General features: G+C 57.0%; 2 protein-coding genes across 12 annotated transcripts in view; one reads left to right on the top strand and one right to left on the bottom strand.

Moving 5' to 3' along the window:
• Window positions 1-2,331, top strand: part of CXXC1 (CXXC finger protein 1) — a 40,043-nt gene extending 37,712 nt beyond the window's left edge. For 4 of the 10 annotated variants that reach the window (XR_014941660.1, XR_014941659.1, XR_014941658.1 and 1 more), the window contains exons 15-16: window positions 861-2,131; window positions 2,171-2,331. Coding sequence is in view for 2 of the 10 variants with exons in the window: in XM_085534701.1 (XP_085390827.1) it covers window positions 861-1,001 (141 nt within the window). In the remaining 8 variants the exon portion in view is untranslated. Of the gene's footprint in view, window positions 1-860 lie in introns of all 10 variants that reach the window. The other 6 variants (XM_085534701.1, XM_085534699.1, XR_014941657.1 and 3 more) reach the window with 5 other exon arrangements.
• Window positions 2,332-2,831: 500 nt separating this feature from the next.
• Window positions 2,832-11,866, bottom strand: LOC146751335 (N-alpha-acetyltransferase daf-31-like). Of its 2 annotated transcripts, XM_085534710.1 has the most exons (6): window positions 11,709-11,866; window positions 8,862-8,977; window positions 6,637-6,681; window positions 5,895-5,979; window positions 4,174-4,467; window positions 2,832-4,102 (listed from the first exon to the last, which is right to left on the bottom strand). In XM_085534710.1, the coding sequence occupies exons 2-6, from the start codon at window positions 8,930-8,932 to the stop codon at window positions 4,097-4,099; spliced, it is 501 nt and encodes a 166-aa protein (XP_085390836.1). In that variant the 5' UTR covers window positions 8,933-8,977; window positions 11,709-11,866; the 3' UTR covers window positions 2,832-4,096. The 2 variants fall into 2 exon arrangements, with proteins under 2 accessions (XP_085390836.1, XP_085390835.1); XM_085534709.1 differs by having other exon boundaries at window positions 2,832-4,467.
• Window positions 11,867-12,848: the final 982 nt, after the last annotated feature.

Genomic DNA, 12,848 nt, shown 5'->3' with positions numbered 1-12,848 from the left:
GTCTCTGTGTGTTCTGATGTTCGTCCCCCCCCGCAGTGGTACCCTATGGTGTTTGTGGTGTCCCTATGGGCTTTGTGGGGTCCCTATGGGCTTTGTGGGCTCCCTATGGGGTTTTAGGGTCCCTATGGACTTTATGGGGTCCCTGTGGTGTTTTTAGGGTCCCTATGGACTATATGGGGTACCTATGGGCTTTGTGGGCTCCCTATGGGGTTGTAGGCTCCCTATGGGCTTTGTGGGCTCCCTATGGGGTTTTAGGGTCCCTATGAGGTTTTTGGGGTCTCTATGGGGTTTTTGGGCTCCCTATGAGGTTTTTGGGGTCTCTATGGGGTTTTTGGGGTCCCTATGGACTTTATGGGGTCCCTATGGGCTTTGTGGGCTCCCTATGGGGTTTTGGGGTCTCTATGGGGTTTTTGGGGTCTCTATGGGTTCTGATGGTTGTTCACCCCCCTGCAGTGGTACCCTATGGTGTTTGTGGTGTCCCTATGGGGTTTTTGGGGTCCCTATGGTGTTTTTAGGGTCCCTATGGACTTTATGGGGTCTCTATGGGGTTTTTGGGCTCCCTATGGACTTTATGGGGTCCCTATGGGGTTTTTGGGCTCCCTATGGACTTTATGGGGTCCCTATGGACTTTATGGAGTCCCTATGGGGTTTTTGGGGTCCCTATGGGGTTTTTGGGATCTCTATGGGGTTTTTGTGGTCCCTATGGGGTCTCTATGGGGTTTTTGGGGTCCCTATGGATTTTATGGGCTCCCTATGGGCTTTGTGGGCTCCCTATGGGGTTGTAGGCTCCCTATGGGGTTGTAGGCTCCCTATGGACTTTATGGGGTCCCTATGGGTTCTGATGTTCGCCCCCCCCGCAGTGGTACAAGCTGGACGAGCTGTTTGAGCAGGAGCGCAATGTCCGCGCTGCAATGACCAACCGTGCCGGGCTGCTGGCCCTGATGCTGCACCAAACCATCCAGCACGACCCGCTCAGCCCCGACCTCAGGTCACAGCGCTGACAACTGGGGTCACCTGAGGTCAGACAGGGGGAGACGGGGTCACCTGAGGTCATCTAGGGTCACCTGGGGTCACCTGAGGTCAGACAGGGGGAGACGGGGTCACCTGAGGTCATCTAGGGTCACCTGGGGTCACCTGAGGTCAGACAGGGGGAGATGGGGTCACCTGAGGTCATCTAGGGTCAGCCGGGGTCACCTGAGGTCATCTAGGGTCATCCAAGGTCACCTAGGGTCATCCAGGGTCACCTGAGGTCATCTAGGGTCAGCCGGGGTCACCTGAGGTCAGCCAGGGGGAGACAGGGTCATCTGGGGTCATCTAGGGTCAGCTGGGGTCATCCAAGGTCACCTGGGGTCATCCAGGGTCACCTGGGGTCACTCAAGGTCACCTGGGGTCATCCAGGGTCACCTGGGGTCATCTAGGGTCACCCAGGGTCATCTGAGGTCATCTAGGTTCACCTGGGGTCATCCAGGGTCACCTGAGGTCACCTAGGGTCATTTGGGGTCATCCAGGGTCAGCTGGGGTAATCTAGGGTCACCTGAGGTCATCCAGGGTCACCTGGGGTCACTCAAGGTCATCTGGGGTCATCTAGGGTCACCCAGGGTCATCTGAGGTCATCTAGGTTCACCTGGGGTCACCCAGGGTCACCTGGGGTCATCTAGGGTCACCTGAGGTCACCTAAGTTCACCCAGGGTCAGCTGGGGTAATTTAGGGTCACCTGAGGTCATCCGGGGGGAGACAGGGTCATCTGGGGTCACCTGGTGTCACTCAAGGTCACCTGGGCTAATCTAGGGTCACCTGAGGTCACCTAGGGTCACTTAAGGTCACCTAGGGTCACCTAGGGTAATTTAGGGTCACCTGAGGTCATCCAAGGTTACCTGGGCTCACTCAAGGTCACCTGGGGTCATCCAGGGTCACCTGAGGTCATCTAGGTTCACCTGGGGTCACTCAAGGTCACCTGGGGTCATCTAGGGTCATCTGGGGTTACCTAGGGTCATCCAAGGTCACCTGGGATCATTCAGGGTCACCTGAGGTCACCTAGGGTCTCATCTGGGTTCACCTAGGGTCATCCAGGGTCACCTAGGCTCAGCTGAGGTAATCTAGGGTCACCTGAGGTCACCCCGGGTCACCTGAGGTCATTCCTTAGGGTCAGTTCACCCTGGGGTCACCTGAGATCACCTGGGGTCACCCCTGGATGTCACGACCCCCCCTTTCCCAAGGTCACCGGAGGTCAACTGAGGTCATTAACACCCCCCTCTCCCCCCCCCTCCCCCCCCCCCCCGCCCGATTGAGGGGGGTCCCAAAGCTGAGCTCAATAAAGTGGTGGCACCAAAATGGCTGCGGGGGGCTCTGTGGGGTCTATGGAGCTCTATGGGGTGCCTATGGGGCTCTATGGGGTTTGGGGGTCTCTATGGGGTTCCTATGGGGCTCTATGGGGGTCTCTGTGGGGTTTGGGGGTCCCTATGGGGCTCTGTGGGGTTTGGGGGTCTCTATGGGGTTCCTATGGGGCTCTATGGGGGTCTCTGTGGGATTTGGGGGTCCCTATGGGGTCTCTGTGGGGTTTGGGGGTTCCTATGGGGCTCTATAGGGTCCCTGTGGGGCTCTATAGGGTCCCTATGGCGTGTGGGAGTTCCTATGGGGCTCTATAGGGTCCCTATGGGGCTCTATGGGGTCTCTGTGGGGCTTGGGAGTCCCTATGGGGTCTTTACGGGATCTCTATGGCATTTGGATCCTCCCACCCTCCCACTGACCTCCCCAGACCCCCTACTCTTCCCCACCGACCCCCCCTTTCTTTCCTTCCTCCCCCACCCCATAAGAACAACTTACACCCCACATGAAAAAGGAAGGATTTATTGCCCCCCCCACCCCCAATGACAACAAGAGCAGGAGGTTCCCCCCCCCCCCTTAAAGGGTCTTATATATGGGGGAGGGAGGGTCCTTAGGAGGCTGAATCAGAGGCCTCCAAGCTGTCCTTCCCCCCACACCCCCCCTACCCACCCCCACAAAGGGTCTTTTGTTATGGGGGGGGGGGGGTCCACCCAACCCCTTTAAAGGCCCTTATTTGGGGGGGGGGTCCATCCAACCCCTTTAAAGACCCTTATTGGGGGGGGGGTCCATCCAACCCCTTTAAAGACCCTTATTTGGGGGGGGGTCCACCCAACCCCTTTAAAGGCCTTTATTTGGGGTGGGGTCCATGCAACCCCTTTAAAGACCCTTATTTTGGGGGGGGGGGGTCCACCCAACCCCTTTAAAGACCCTTATTTGGGGGGGGGGTCCATCCAACCCCTTTAAAGGCCCTTATTTGGGGGGGGGTCCACCCAATAAAGGCCCTTATTTGGGGGGAGAGGGGGTCCACCCAACCCCTTTAAAGGCCTTTATTTGGGGGGGTCCATCCAACCCCTTTAAAGGCCCTTATTTGGGGGGGGGTCCACCCAATAAAGGCCCTTATTTGGGGGGGGGGGTGTCCACCCAACCCATTTAAAGGCCCTTATTGAGGGGGGGTCCATCCAACCCCTTTAAAGGCCCTTATTTGGGGGGGGGGGTCCACCCAACCCCTTTAAAGGCCCTTATGGGGGGGGGTCCATCCAATAAAGGCCTTTATTTGGGGGGGGGTCCATCCAACCCCTTTAAAGGCCCTTATTTGGGGGGGGGGGTCCATCCAACCCCTTTAAAGGCCCTTATGGGGGGGGGTCCATCCAATAAAGGCCTTTATTTGGGGGGGGGTCCATCCAACCCCTTTAAAGGCCCTTATTTGGGGGGGGGGGTCCATCCAACCCCTTTAAAGGCCCTTATTTGGGGGGGGGGTCCACCCAACCCCTTTAGAGGCCCTTATTTGGGGGGGGGGTCCATCCAACCCCTTTAAAGGCCTTTACTGGGGGGGGGGGGGGTCCATCCAACCCCTTTAAAGGCCCTTATTTGGGGGGGGGGTCCACCCAACCCCTTTAAAGGCCTTTATTTGAGGGGGGGTCCATCCAACCCATTTAAAGGCCCTTATTTGGGGGGGGGGGGTCCATCCAATAAAGGCCTTTATTTTGGGGGGGGGGGGTCCATCCAACCCCTTTAAAGGCCCTTATTTGGGGGGGGGGTCCATCCAACCCATTTAAAGGCCCTTATTTGGGGGGGGTCCATCCAATAAAGGCCCTTATTTGGGGGGGGGTCCATCCACCCCCTTTAAAGGCCTTTATTTGGGGGGGGGTCCGAGTCCGACGCCTCGGAGCTGTCCTTGACGTCGGTGCTCTCAGTGGCCTCACTGACCTCACTCACATCTTTACTGTCCCCCCCCCCATTATCTTCATGTTGGGGGGGGGCAGCAGCATCCGATGATGGTGGGGGGGGTGGGGGTGGGGGGGGTACATCGGGTTGGGGGGGGGTTATGAGGCAGCTGTCAACCCCTCCCCCCCCACCGCGGGGGGGGGCGTCCGTGAGGTTGGGGGGGCGAAACTTCTCCTTCTGGTCGAGCTGTTTGCGGAGCTGGAGGGGGGGGGGGGGGTTAATAAGGGGGGGGGGTAATAAGGGGGGGCATAAATAAGGGGGGGGGGATAAATAAGGGAGTTTAATAAAGGGGGGGTTAATAAGGGGACATAAATAAGGGGGGGTTAATAAGGGGGGGGCATAAATAAGGGGGGGTTAATAAGGGGGGGGCATAAATAAGGGGGGGTTAATAAGGGGGGGGCATAAATAAGGGGGGGTTAATAAGGGGGGGGCATAAATAAGGGGGGGTTAATAAGGGGGGGGCATAAATAAGGGGGTGGTTAATAAGGGGGAGTTAATAAGGGGGGGTTAATAAGGGGGGGTTAATAAGGGGGGGGCATAAAGGGGGTTTAATAAGGGGGGGGTTAATAAGGGTACATAAATAAGGGGGGGTAAATACGGGGGGGGCATAAATAAGGGGGGGGATAAATAAGGGGGTTTAATAAAGGGGGGGTTAATAAGGAGACATAAATAAGGGGGGGTTAATAAGGGGGGGGTTAATAAGGGGGGGAATAAATAAGGGGGTTTAATAAAGGGGGGGTTAATAAGGGGACATAAATAAGGGGGGGTTAATAAGGGGGGGGCATGAATAAGGGGGGGTTAATAAGGGGGGGTTAATAAGGGGGGGGAATAAATAAGGGGGGGTTAATAAGGGGGGGCATAAATAAGGGGGGGTTAATAAGGGGGGGGTATAAAGGGGGTTTAATAAGGGGGGGGTTAATAAGGGGGGGGTAATAAGGGGGGGGCATAAATAAAGGGGGTTAATAAGAGGGGGTGATTTTGGGGGGGTTAATAAGGGGGGGGTTAATAAGGGGGGGCGATTTCGGGGGGTGTTAATAAGGGGGGGCGGGCATAAATAAGGGGGGGTGATTTTGGGGGGGGGTTTAATAATGGGGTGGGTTGGGGGCGGTTATAAGGGGATGGAGGTTAATAGGGGGGGATTTGGGGGGGGCAATGAGGGGAGGGGATAAAGGGGTGGGTTGGGGAGAGTTAGTAAGGGGGGAGCTTGGTTGGGGGGGGGGTTTCATAAGGGGGGGGTTGGGGGATAAATAAAGGGGGGGGTTGGGGGGGGATAATTAAGGGGGTGGTTTGGGGGGTGGGGGGTAATAAGGGGGTAAATAAGGAGGTGGGTTAATAAGGGGGTAATAAAGGAGGTGGGTTAATAAGGGGGTAATAAAGGAGGTGGGTTAATAAGGGGGTAATAAAGGAGGTGGGTTAATAAGGGGGTGGGTTGGGTATAATAAGGGGGGTTTGGGGGGGGGGCAATAAATAAGGGGGTAGTTTGGGGGTGGGGTTAATAAGGAGGTGGGTTGGGGGGGTTTAGGGGTGGGTTGGGAGGGGTAAATAAGGGAGTGGTTTGATGGGGGGGGGGTAATAAGGGGGTGGGGGGGTTAAATAAGGGGAGGGGGGCGGGGGGGGGTCCGTACCTCATCTGCCATCATGGTGAGGTCCCTCTTCATGGCGTAGGCGTCCTCCCCATCCGCATAGTACTTGGGTTCCACCTCACTGATCCTAATGGGGGGGGGCACAAAATGGGGGGGGGGAAGCTCAAAGATGGGCCCAAATAACCCTCGATTTCCCCCACCACCACCCCAGAATTACCCCTCCCCACATCCCCCCAAATAAACCCCCCCCACACCCCCAAATTACCCCCCACCATTAACCCCCCCATTAAACCCCCCCCACCATTAATTCCCCCCATAATCACCCCCCCCATTAAACCACCCCCCCATTAAACCCTCACCATTAACCCCCCCCACCATTAAACCCCATTACCCCCCCCATTAACCCCCCCATAATCACCCCCCCACCATTAAACTCCATTACCCCCCACCATTAAATCCCCCCCCATCATTAACCCCCCCCAACATTAACCCCCCCCACACCATTAAACCCCATTAACCCCCCCCCATTAACCCCCCCCAAATTTACCCCCCCAACGTTAAACCCTCCCCATTACCCCCTCCCCACATTTATCCCCCCCCCATTTTTCCCCCCCCAACATTAAACCCCCCAATTTCCCCCCCCCACCATTAACCCCCCCCAAATTCCCCACCCCCCCCACATTTATCCCCCCCCCATTAACCCCCCCAACATTAAACCCCCCAATTCCCCCCCCCCCCACCATTAACCCCCCCCCCAAATTCCCCCCCCCCCAAAATGACTCACTGGAAGTTGAGTGTGTTGGAATAGAGATGTAGAGCCGCCCGGTTACTGTCGGATAGAAGAGAAAATTGGGGGGGGGGGGGGGGGGGCAGTTGATTTTAGGGTTGGAAATAGGAATTTGGGGGGGGGGGGGCTTTGGGGTTGGGGGTCTTTGAGGGATGGGGGGGCTTTGAGGGTTGGGGGGGGATTTGGGGTTGTGGGCTGGGGGGGGGGGGTGTCTTTGGGGGGATGGGATGGGGGGGCTTTGAAGGATGAGGGGGGGTCTTTGGGGTTGGGGGCTTTGAGGGGGATGGGGGGGCTTTGGGGGGTTGGGATGGGGGGCTTTGAGGGATGAGGGGGGTTTTTGGGGGGGTCTTTGGTGTATGGGGGGTTTTAGGGGGGTGGGGGGGTCTTTGAGGGTGGCCTTCAGGGGTTGGGGGGGTTAAGGGGGGAGGGCTTTGGGGGATGGGGGGAGTCTTGGGGGGGGGGGTGTTTAGGGGTTGGGGGGGGCTTTGGGGGTCTTTGGGGGGTTGGGATGGGGGGCTTTGAGGGATGGCGGGGGGGCTTTAGGGGGGGGCTTTGGGGGGTTGGGATGGGGGGTTTAAGGGATGGGGGGGGTTTGGGGATGGGGTGATGTGAGGGATGGGGGGGTCTTTGGGGGATAATGGGGGGTCTTTGGGGGGAGCTTTGGGGGATGGGGGGGCTTTGGGAGGGGCTTTAGGGGATGGAGGGTGTTGGGGAGGGCGTATGGGGATGGGGGGGGCTTTGGGGGATGGGGGGCTTTGGAAGGGGAGGGGGGGCTTTGAGGGATGAGGGGGGGGCTTTGGGGATGGAGGTGTCTTTGGGGGGTTGGGATGGGGGGGCTTTGCGGGATAAGGGGGTCTTTGGGGTATGGGGGAGCTTTGGGGTTGGGGGCTTTAGGGGGATGGGGGGGCTTTGGGGGTCCTTGGGGGGGGGGCTTAGGGGGATGGGGTGGGGCAAGGGGGGTGGGTTTTAGAGGATGGGGGGGGGGCTTTGGGGGATGGGGGGTCTTTGGGGCTTGGGATGGGGGGCTTTGAGGGATGGGGCTTTGGGGGGATGGGGGGCTTTGGAAGGGGGGGGGGGCTTTGAGGGATGAGGGGGGGGCTTTGGGGATGGAGGTGTCTTTGCGGGGTTGGGATGGGGGGGCTTTGGGGGATAAGGGGGTCTTTGGGGGGATGGGGGGTCTTTGGGGTATGGGGGGGCTTTGGGGTTGGAGGGCTTGAGGGATGGGGGGACTTTGGGGGGATGGGGGGCTTTGAGGGATGGGGGGGGGACTTATGGGTATGGGGAGCTGTGGGGTTGGGGGAGGGTCTTTGGGGTTGGGGGGCTTTAGGGGGATGGGGGGGGGTTGGGGAAGGTCTTGGGGATGGGGAGGGGGCTTTGAAGGGGGCTTTGGGGGCTTTTGGGGTGGGGGTCTTTGGGGGGGGCTTTAGGGGATGGAGGGTGTTGGGGAGGGCCTATGGGGAGGGGGGGGCTTTGGGGGATGATGGGGGGGGTCTTTGGGGGGGTCTTTAGGGGATGGGGGGGGTAAAGGGGTGGAGGTCTTTTGGGTGGGGGTCTTTGGGGGGGGGCTTTAGGGGATGGAGGGTGTTGGGGAGGGCCTATGGGGATGGGGGGGGCTTTGGGGGGGGCTTTGGGGATGGGAGGTGTCTTTGGGGGGTTGGGATGGGGGGGCTTTGGGGGTCTTTGGGGGGATGGGGGGGCTTTGGGGTATGGGGGAGCTTTGGGGTTGGAGGGCTTTGGGGGTCTTTGGGGGGGGCTTAGGGGGACGGGGTGGGGCAAGGGGGTGGGTTTTAGAGGATGGGGGGGGCTTTGGGGTTGGGGGGCTTTAGGGGGATGGGGGGGGCTTTGGGGTTGGGGGCCTTTGGGGTTGGGGGGCTTTAGGGGGATGGGATGGGGGGCTTTGAGGGGTAGAGGGGGTTTGGGGGGGTGTTTGGGGGATGGGGGGGCTTTGGGGATATGGTCTTTGGGGGGATGGGATGGGGGGGCTTTGAGGGATGGGGGGGGCTTTGAGGGGGGGGGCTTTGGGGGGTCTTTGGGGGGATGGGGGCTTTGAGGGGGATGGGATGGGGGGGCTTTGAGGGATTGGGGGGTTTGGGGGGATGGGGGGTCTTTGGGGGGTTGGGATGGGGGGGGCTTTGGGGATGGGGGGGGTCTTTGGGGGATGGGGGGGGTAAAGGGGTGAAGGTCTTTTGGGGGGGGGGGGTCTTTGTGGGGGGGGTCCCCACCTCTTGCGGACGTGCAGGGAGACGTATTTAGCATTGAAGTTCTCGATCATGGCCCTGGACGCCTGATCCATCAGCTTCTGAGCCAGGCCCAGGCGGCGATGGGAGCGTTTCACTGCCTGCAAATGGGGGGGGGGGCTGTTAAATGAGACCCCCCCCATATCCTACAGCCCCCCCCCCATCCCCTATTGTCTTTAAATACCCCCATCCTGCATTAAAACACCCCTCAGGTTCTAATAGGAGCCTTTCATTGCTTATAATGGGGGGGTTATAATAGAGGGGGGGTCTTTTTAAAGGGGGGGGGCACAGCTGTGGGTGAGACCCCCCCCCATATATTACAGCCCCCCCCCCATCCCCTATTGTCTTTAAATACCCCCATCCTGCATTAAAACACCCCTCAGGTTCTGATGGCAGCCTTTCATTGCCTATAATGGGGTGTTACAATGGAGGGGGGGTCTTTTTAAAGGGGGGGGGGGCACAGCTGTGGGTGAGACCCCCCCCCATATATTACAGCCCCCTCCCCAGTCTCTATTGTCTTTAAATACCCCCATTGTGCATTAAAGCCTCTAATAGAATCCTTTCATTGCCTATAATGGGGTGTTGGAAGGGGGAGGGTCTTTTTAAAGGGGGGGGGGCTGTTAAATGAGACCCCCCCCATATATTACAGCCCCCCCCCATCCCATATTGTCTTTAAATACCCCCATCCTGCATTGAAAGACCCCTCAGGTTCTGATAGGAGCCTTTCATTGCCTATAATGGGGTGTTATAATGGAGGGGGGGGGTCTTTTTAAAGGGGGGGGGGCACAGCCATAGGTGAGACCCCCCCCATATATTACAGCCCCCTCCCCAGTCTCTATTGTCTTTAAATACCCCCATTGTGCATTAAAGCCTCTAATAGAATCCTTTCATTGCCTATAATGGGGTGTTGGAAGGGGGAGGGTCTTTTTAAAGGGGGGGGGGCTGTTAAATGAGACCCCCCCCATATATTACAGCCCCCCCCCATCCCATATTGTCTTTAAATACCCCCATCCTGCATTGAAAGACCCCTCAGGTTCTGATAGGAGCCTTTCATTGCCTATAATGGGGTGTTATAATGGAGGGGGGGGGGTCTTTTTGAAGGGGGGGGGCTGTTAAATGAGACCCCCCCCCATATATTACAGCCCCCCCCCCATCCTCTATTCCCCCTTTAAATACCCCCATCCTGCATTAAAGCCTCTAATAGAATCCTTTCATTGCCTATAATGGGGTGTTGGAAGGGGGGGGGGTCTTTTTAAAGGGGGGGGGGGGCTGTTAAATGAGACCCCCCCCATATATTACAGCCCCCCCCCATCCTCTATTGTCTTTAAATACCCCCATCCTGCATTAAGACACCCCTCAGGTTCTGATAGCAGCCTTTCATTGCCTATAATGGGGTGTTGGAAAGGAAGGGGGGGGGTCTTTTGAGGGGGGGGGGGGCACAGCCATAGGTGAGACCCCCCCCCATATATTACAGCCCCCCCCCATCCTTTATTCCCTCTTTAAATACCCCCATCGTGCATTAAAGCCTCTAATAGGATCCTTTCATTGCCTATAATGGGGTGTTGGAAGGGGGGGGGTCTTTTTGAAGGGGGGGGGGGGCACAGCTGTGGGTGAGACCCCCCCCATATATTACAGCCCCCCCCCCAGCCTCTATTCCCCCTTTAAATACCCCCATCGTGCATTAAAGCCTCTAATAGAAGCCTTTCATTGCCTATAATGGGGTGTTGGAAGGGGGGGGGGTCTTTTTGAAGGGGGGGGCTGTTAAATGAGACGCCCCCCCATATATCACAGCCCCCCCCCCATCCTCTATTGTCTTTAAATACCCCCATCCTGCATTAAAACACCCCTCAGGTTCTGATAGCAGCCTTTCATTGCCTATAATGGGGTGTTGGAAGGGGGGGGTGGGGGCTGTTAAATGAGACCCCCCCCCATATATTACAGCCCCCCCCCCATCCCCTATTGTATTTAAATACCCCCATCCTGCATTAAAACACCCCTCAGGTTCTGATAGGAGCCTTTCATTGCCTATAATGGGGTGTTATAATGGAGGGGGGGGGGTCTTTTTGAAGGGGGGGGGGCTGTTAAATGAGACCCCCCCCATATATCACAGCCCCCCCCCCATCCCCTATTGTCTTTAAATACCCTCATCCTGCATTAAAACACCCCTCAGGTTCTGATAGCAGCCTTTCATTGCCTATAATGGGGTGTTATAATGGAGGGGGGGGTCTTTTTAAAGGGGGGGGGGCACAGCTGTGGGTGAGACCCCCCCCATATATTACAGCCCCCTCCCCAGTCTCTATTGTCTTTAAATACCCCCATTGTGCATTAAAGCCTCTAATAGAATCCTTTCATTGCCTATAATGGGGTGTTATAATGGAGGGGGGGGGTCTTTTTGAAGGGGGGGGGGGCTGTTAAATGAGACCCCCCCCATATATCACAGCCCCCTCCCCAGTCTCTATTGTCTTTAAATACCCCCATCATTAAATACCCCCCTCAGGTTCTGATAGGAGCCTTTCATTGCCTATAATGGGGGGGTTATAATGGAGGGGGGGTCTTTTTTAAAGGGGGGGGGGGGCACAGCCATAGGTGAGACCCCCCCCCCATATATTACAGCCCCCCCCCATCCTCTATTCCCCCTTTAAATACCCCCATCGTGCATTAAAGCCTCTAATAGGATCCTTTCATTGCCTATAATGGGGTGTTATAATGGAGGGGGGGGGGGTCTTTTTAAAGGGGGGGGGGGGCTGTTAAATGACACCCCCCGATCCCTCCCCATCCCCTTCAGACCCCAATAATCAGCTTTTTCACCCCAAAATCCCATTGTTTCCTTACCAACGAGGTGATGTGACCGTGAGGGACGTCGTCTGGATCCTCCTCCCTAGAGAATAAGGCAGAATATTAAGGGGGGGGGGGCAAATAGGGGGGGGGGTCATTCTCCTTTATTATATGGCTTTTTTTTGGGGGGGGGGTCATTCCCCTTTATTATATGGCTTTTTGGGGGGGGGGGGGGGTCATTCCCCTTTATTATATGGCTTTTTTTGGGGGGGGGGGGGGGGGTCATTCCCCTTTATTATATGGCTTTTTTGGGGGGGGGGGGGTCATTCCCCTTTATTATATGGCTTTTTTTGGGGGGGGGGTCATTCCCCTTTATTATATGCTTTTTTTGGGGGGGGGGGGTCATTCCCCTTTATTATATGGCTTTTTTGGGGGGGGGGGGTCATTCCCCTTTATTATATGGCTTTTTTTGGGGGGGGGGGGTCATTCCCCTTTATTATATGGCTTTTGGGGGGGGGGGGGGGGGTCAATCCCCTTTATTATATGGCTTTTTTGGGGGGGGGGGGGTCATTCCCCCCCCCCAAATTCTATGACCCCCCCCCCCCCACAAAGCAACATAAAGGGGGACAACCCCCCCCCCCCCCAAAGTCTATGAGCACAACCCCAAAGCAATTTAAAGACCCCCCCCCCCCCCCCAAAAGCAACATAAGGAAGGAGAATGGACCCCCCCCCCCAATAAAGCAATATAAAGGAGGAGAATGACCCCCCCCCTCAAAGCCATATAATGAAGGGATGACCCCCCCCCCTCAAAGCCATATAATGAAGGGGAATGACCCCCCCCCCAAAAGCCAGATAATAAAGGGGAATGACCCCCCCCCCCCTAAAAGCCAGATAATAAAGGGGGAATGACCCCCCCCCCAAAAGCCAGATAATAAAGGGGAATGACCCCCCCCCCCCAAAAGCCAGATAATAAAGGGGAATGACCCCCCCCCCAAAAGCCAGATAATAAAGGGGAATGACCCCCCCCCCAAAAGCCAGATAATAAAGGGGAATGACCCCCCCCCAAAAGCCAGATAATAAAGGGGAATGACCCCCCCCAAAAGCCAGATAATAAAGGGGAATGACCCCCCCCCAAAAGCCAGATAATAAAGGGGAATGACCCCCCCAAAGCCAGATAATAAAGGGGAATGAATCTCT

This window comes from Coturnix japonica, unplaced genomic scaffold (genome assembly GCF_054131305.1).
Source record: "Coturnix japonica strain WE unplaced genomic scaffold, WE-NBRP24 Scf097, whole genome shotgun sequence".
NCBI classification, from domain to species: domain Eukaryota; kingdom Metazoa; phylum Chordata; class Aves; order Galliformes; family Phasianidae; genus Coturnix; species Coturnix japonica.
This window is presented reverse-complemented; position numbering and strand designations above follow the sequence as displayed.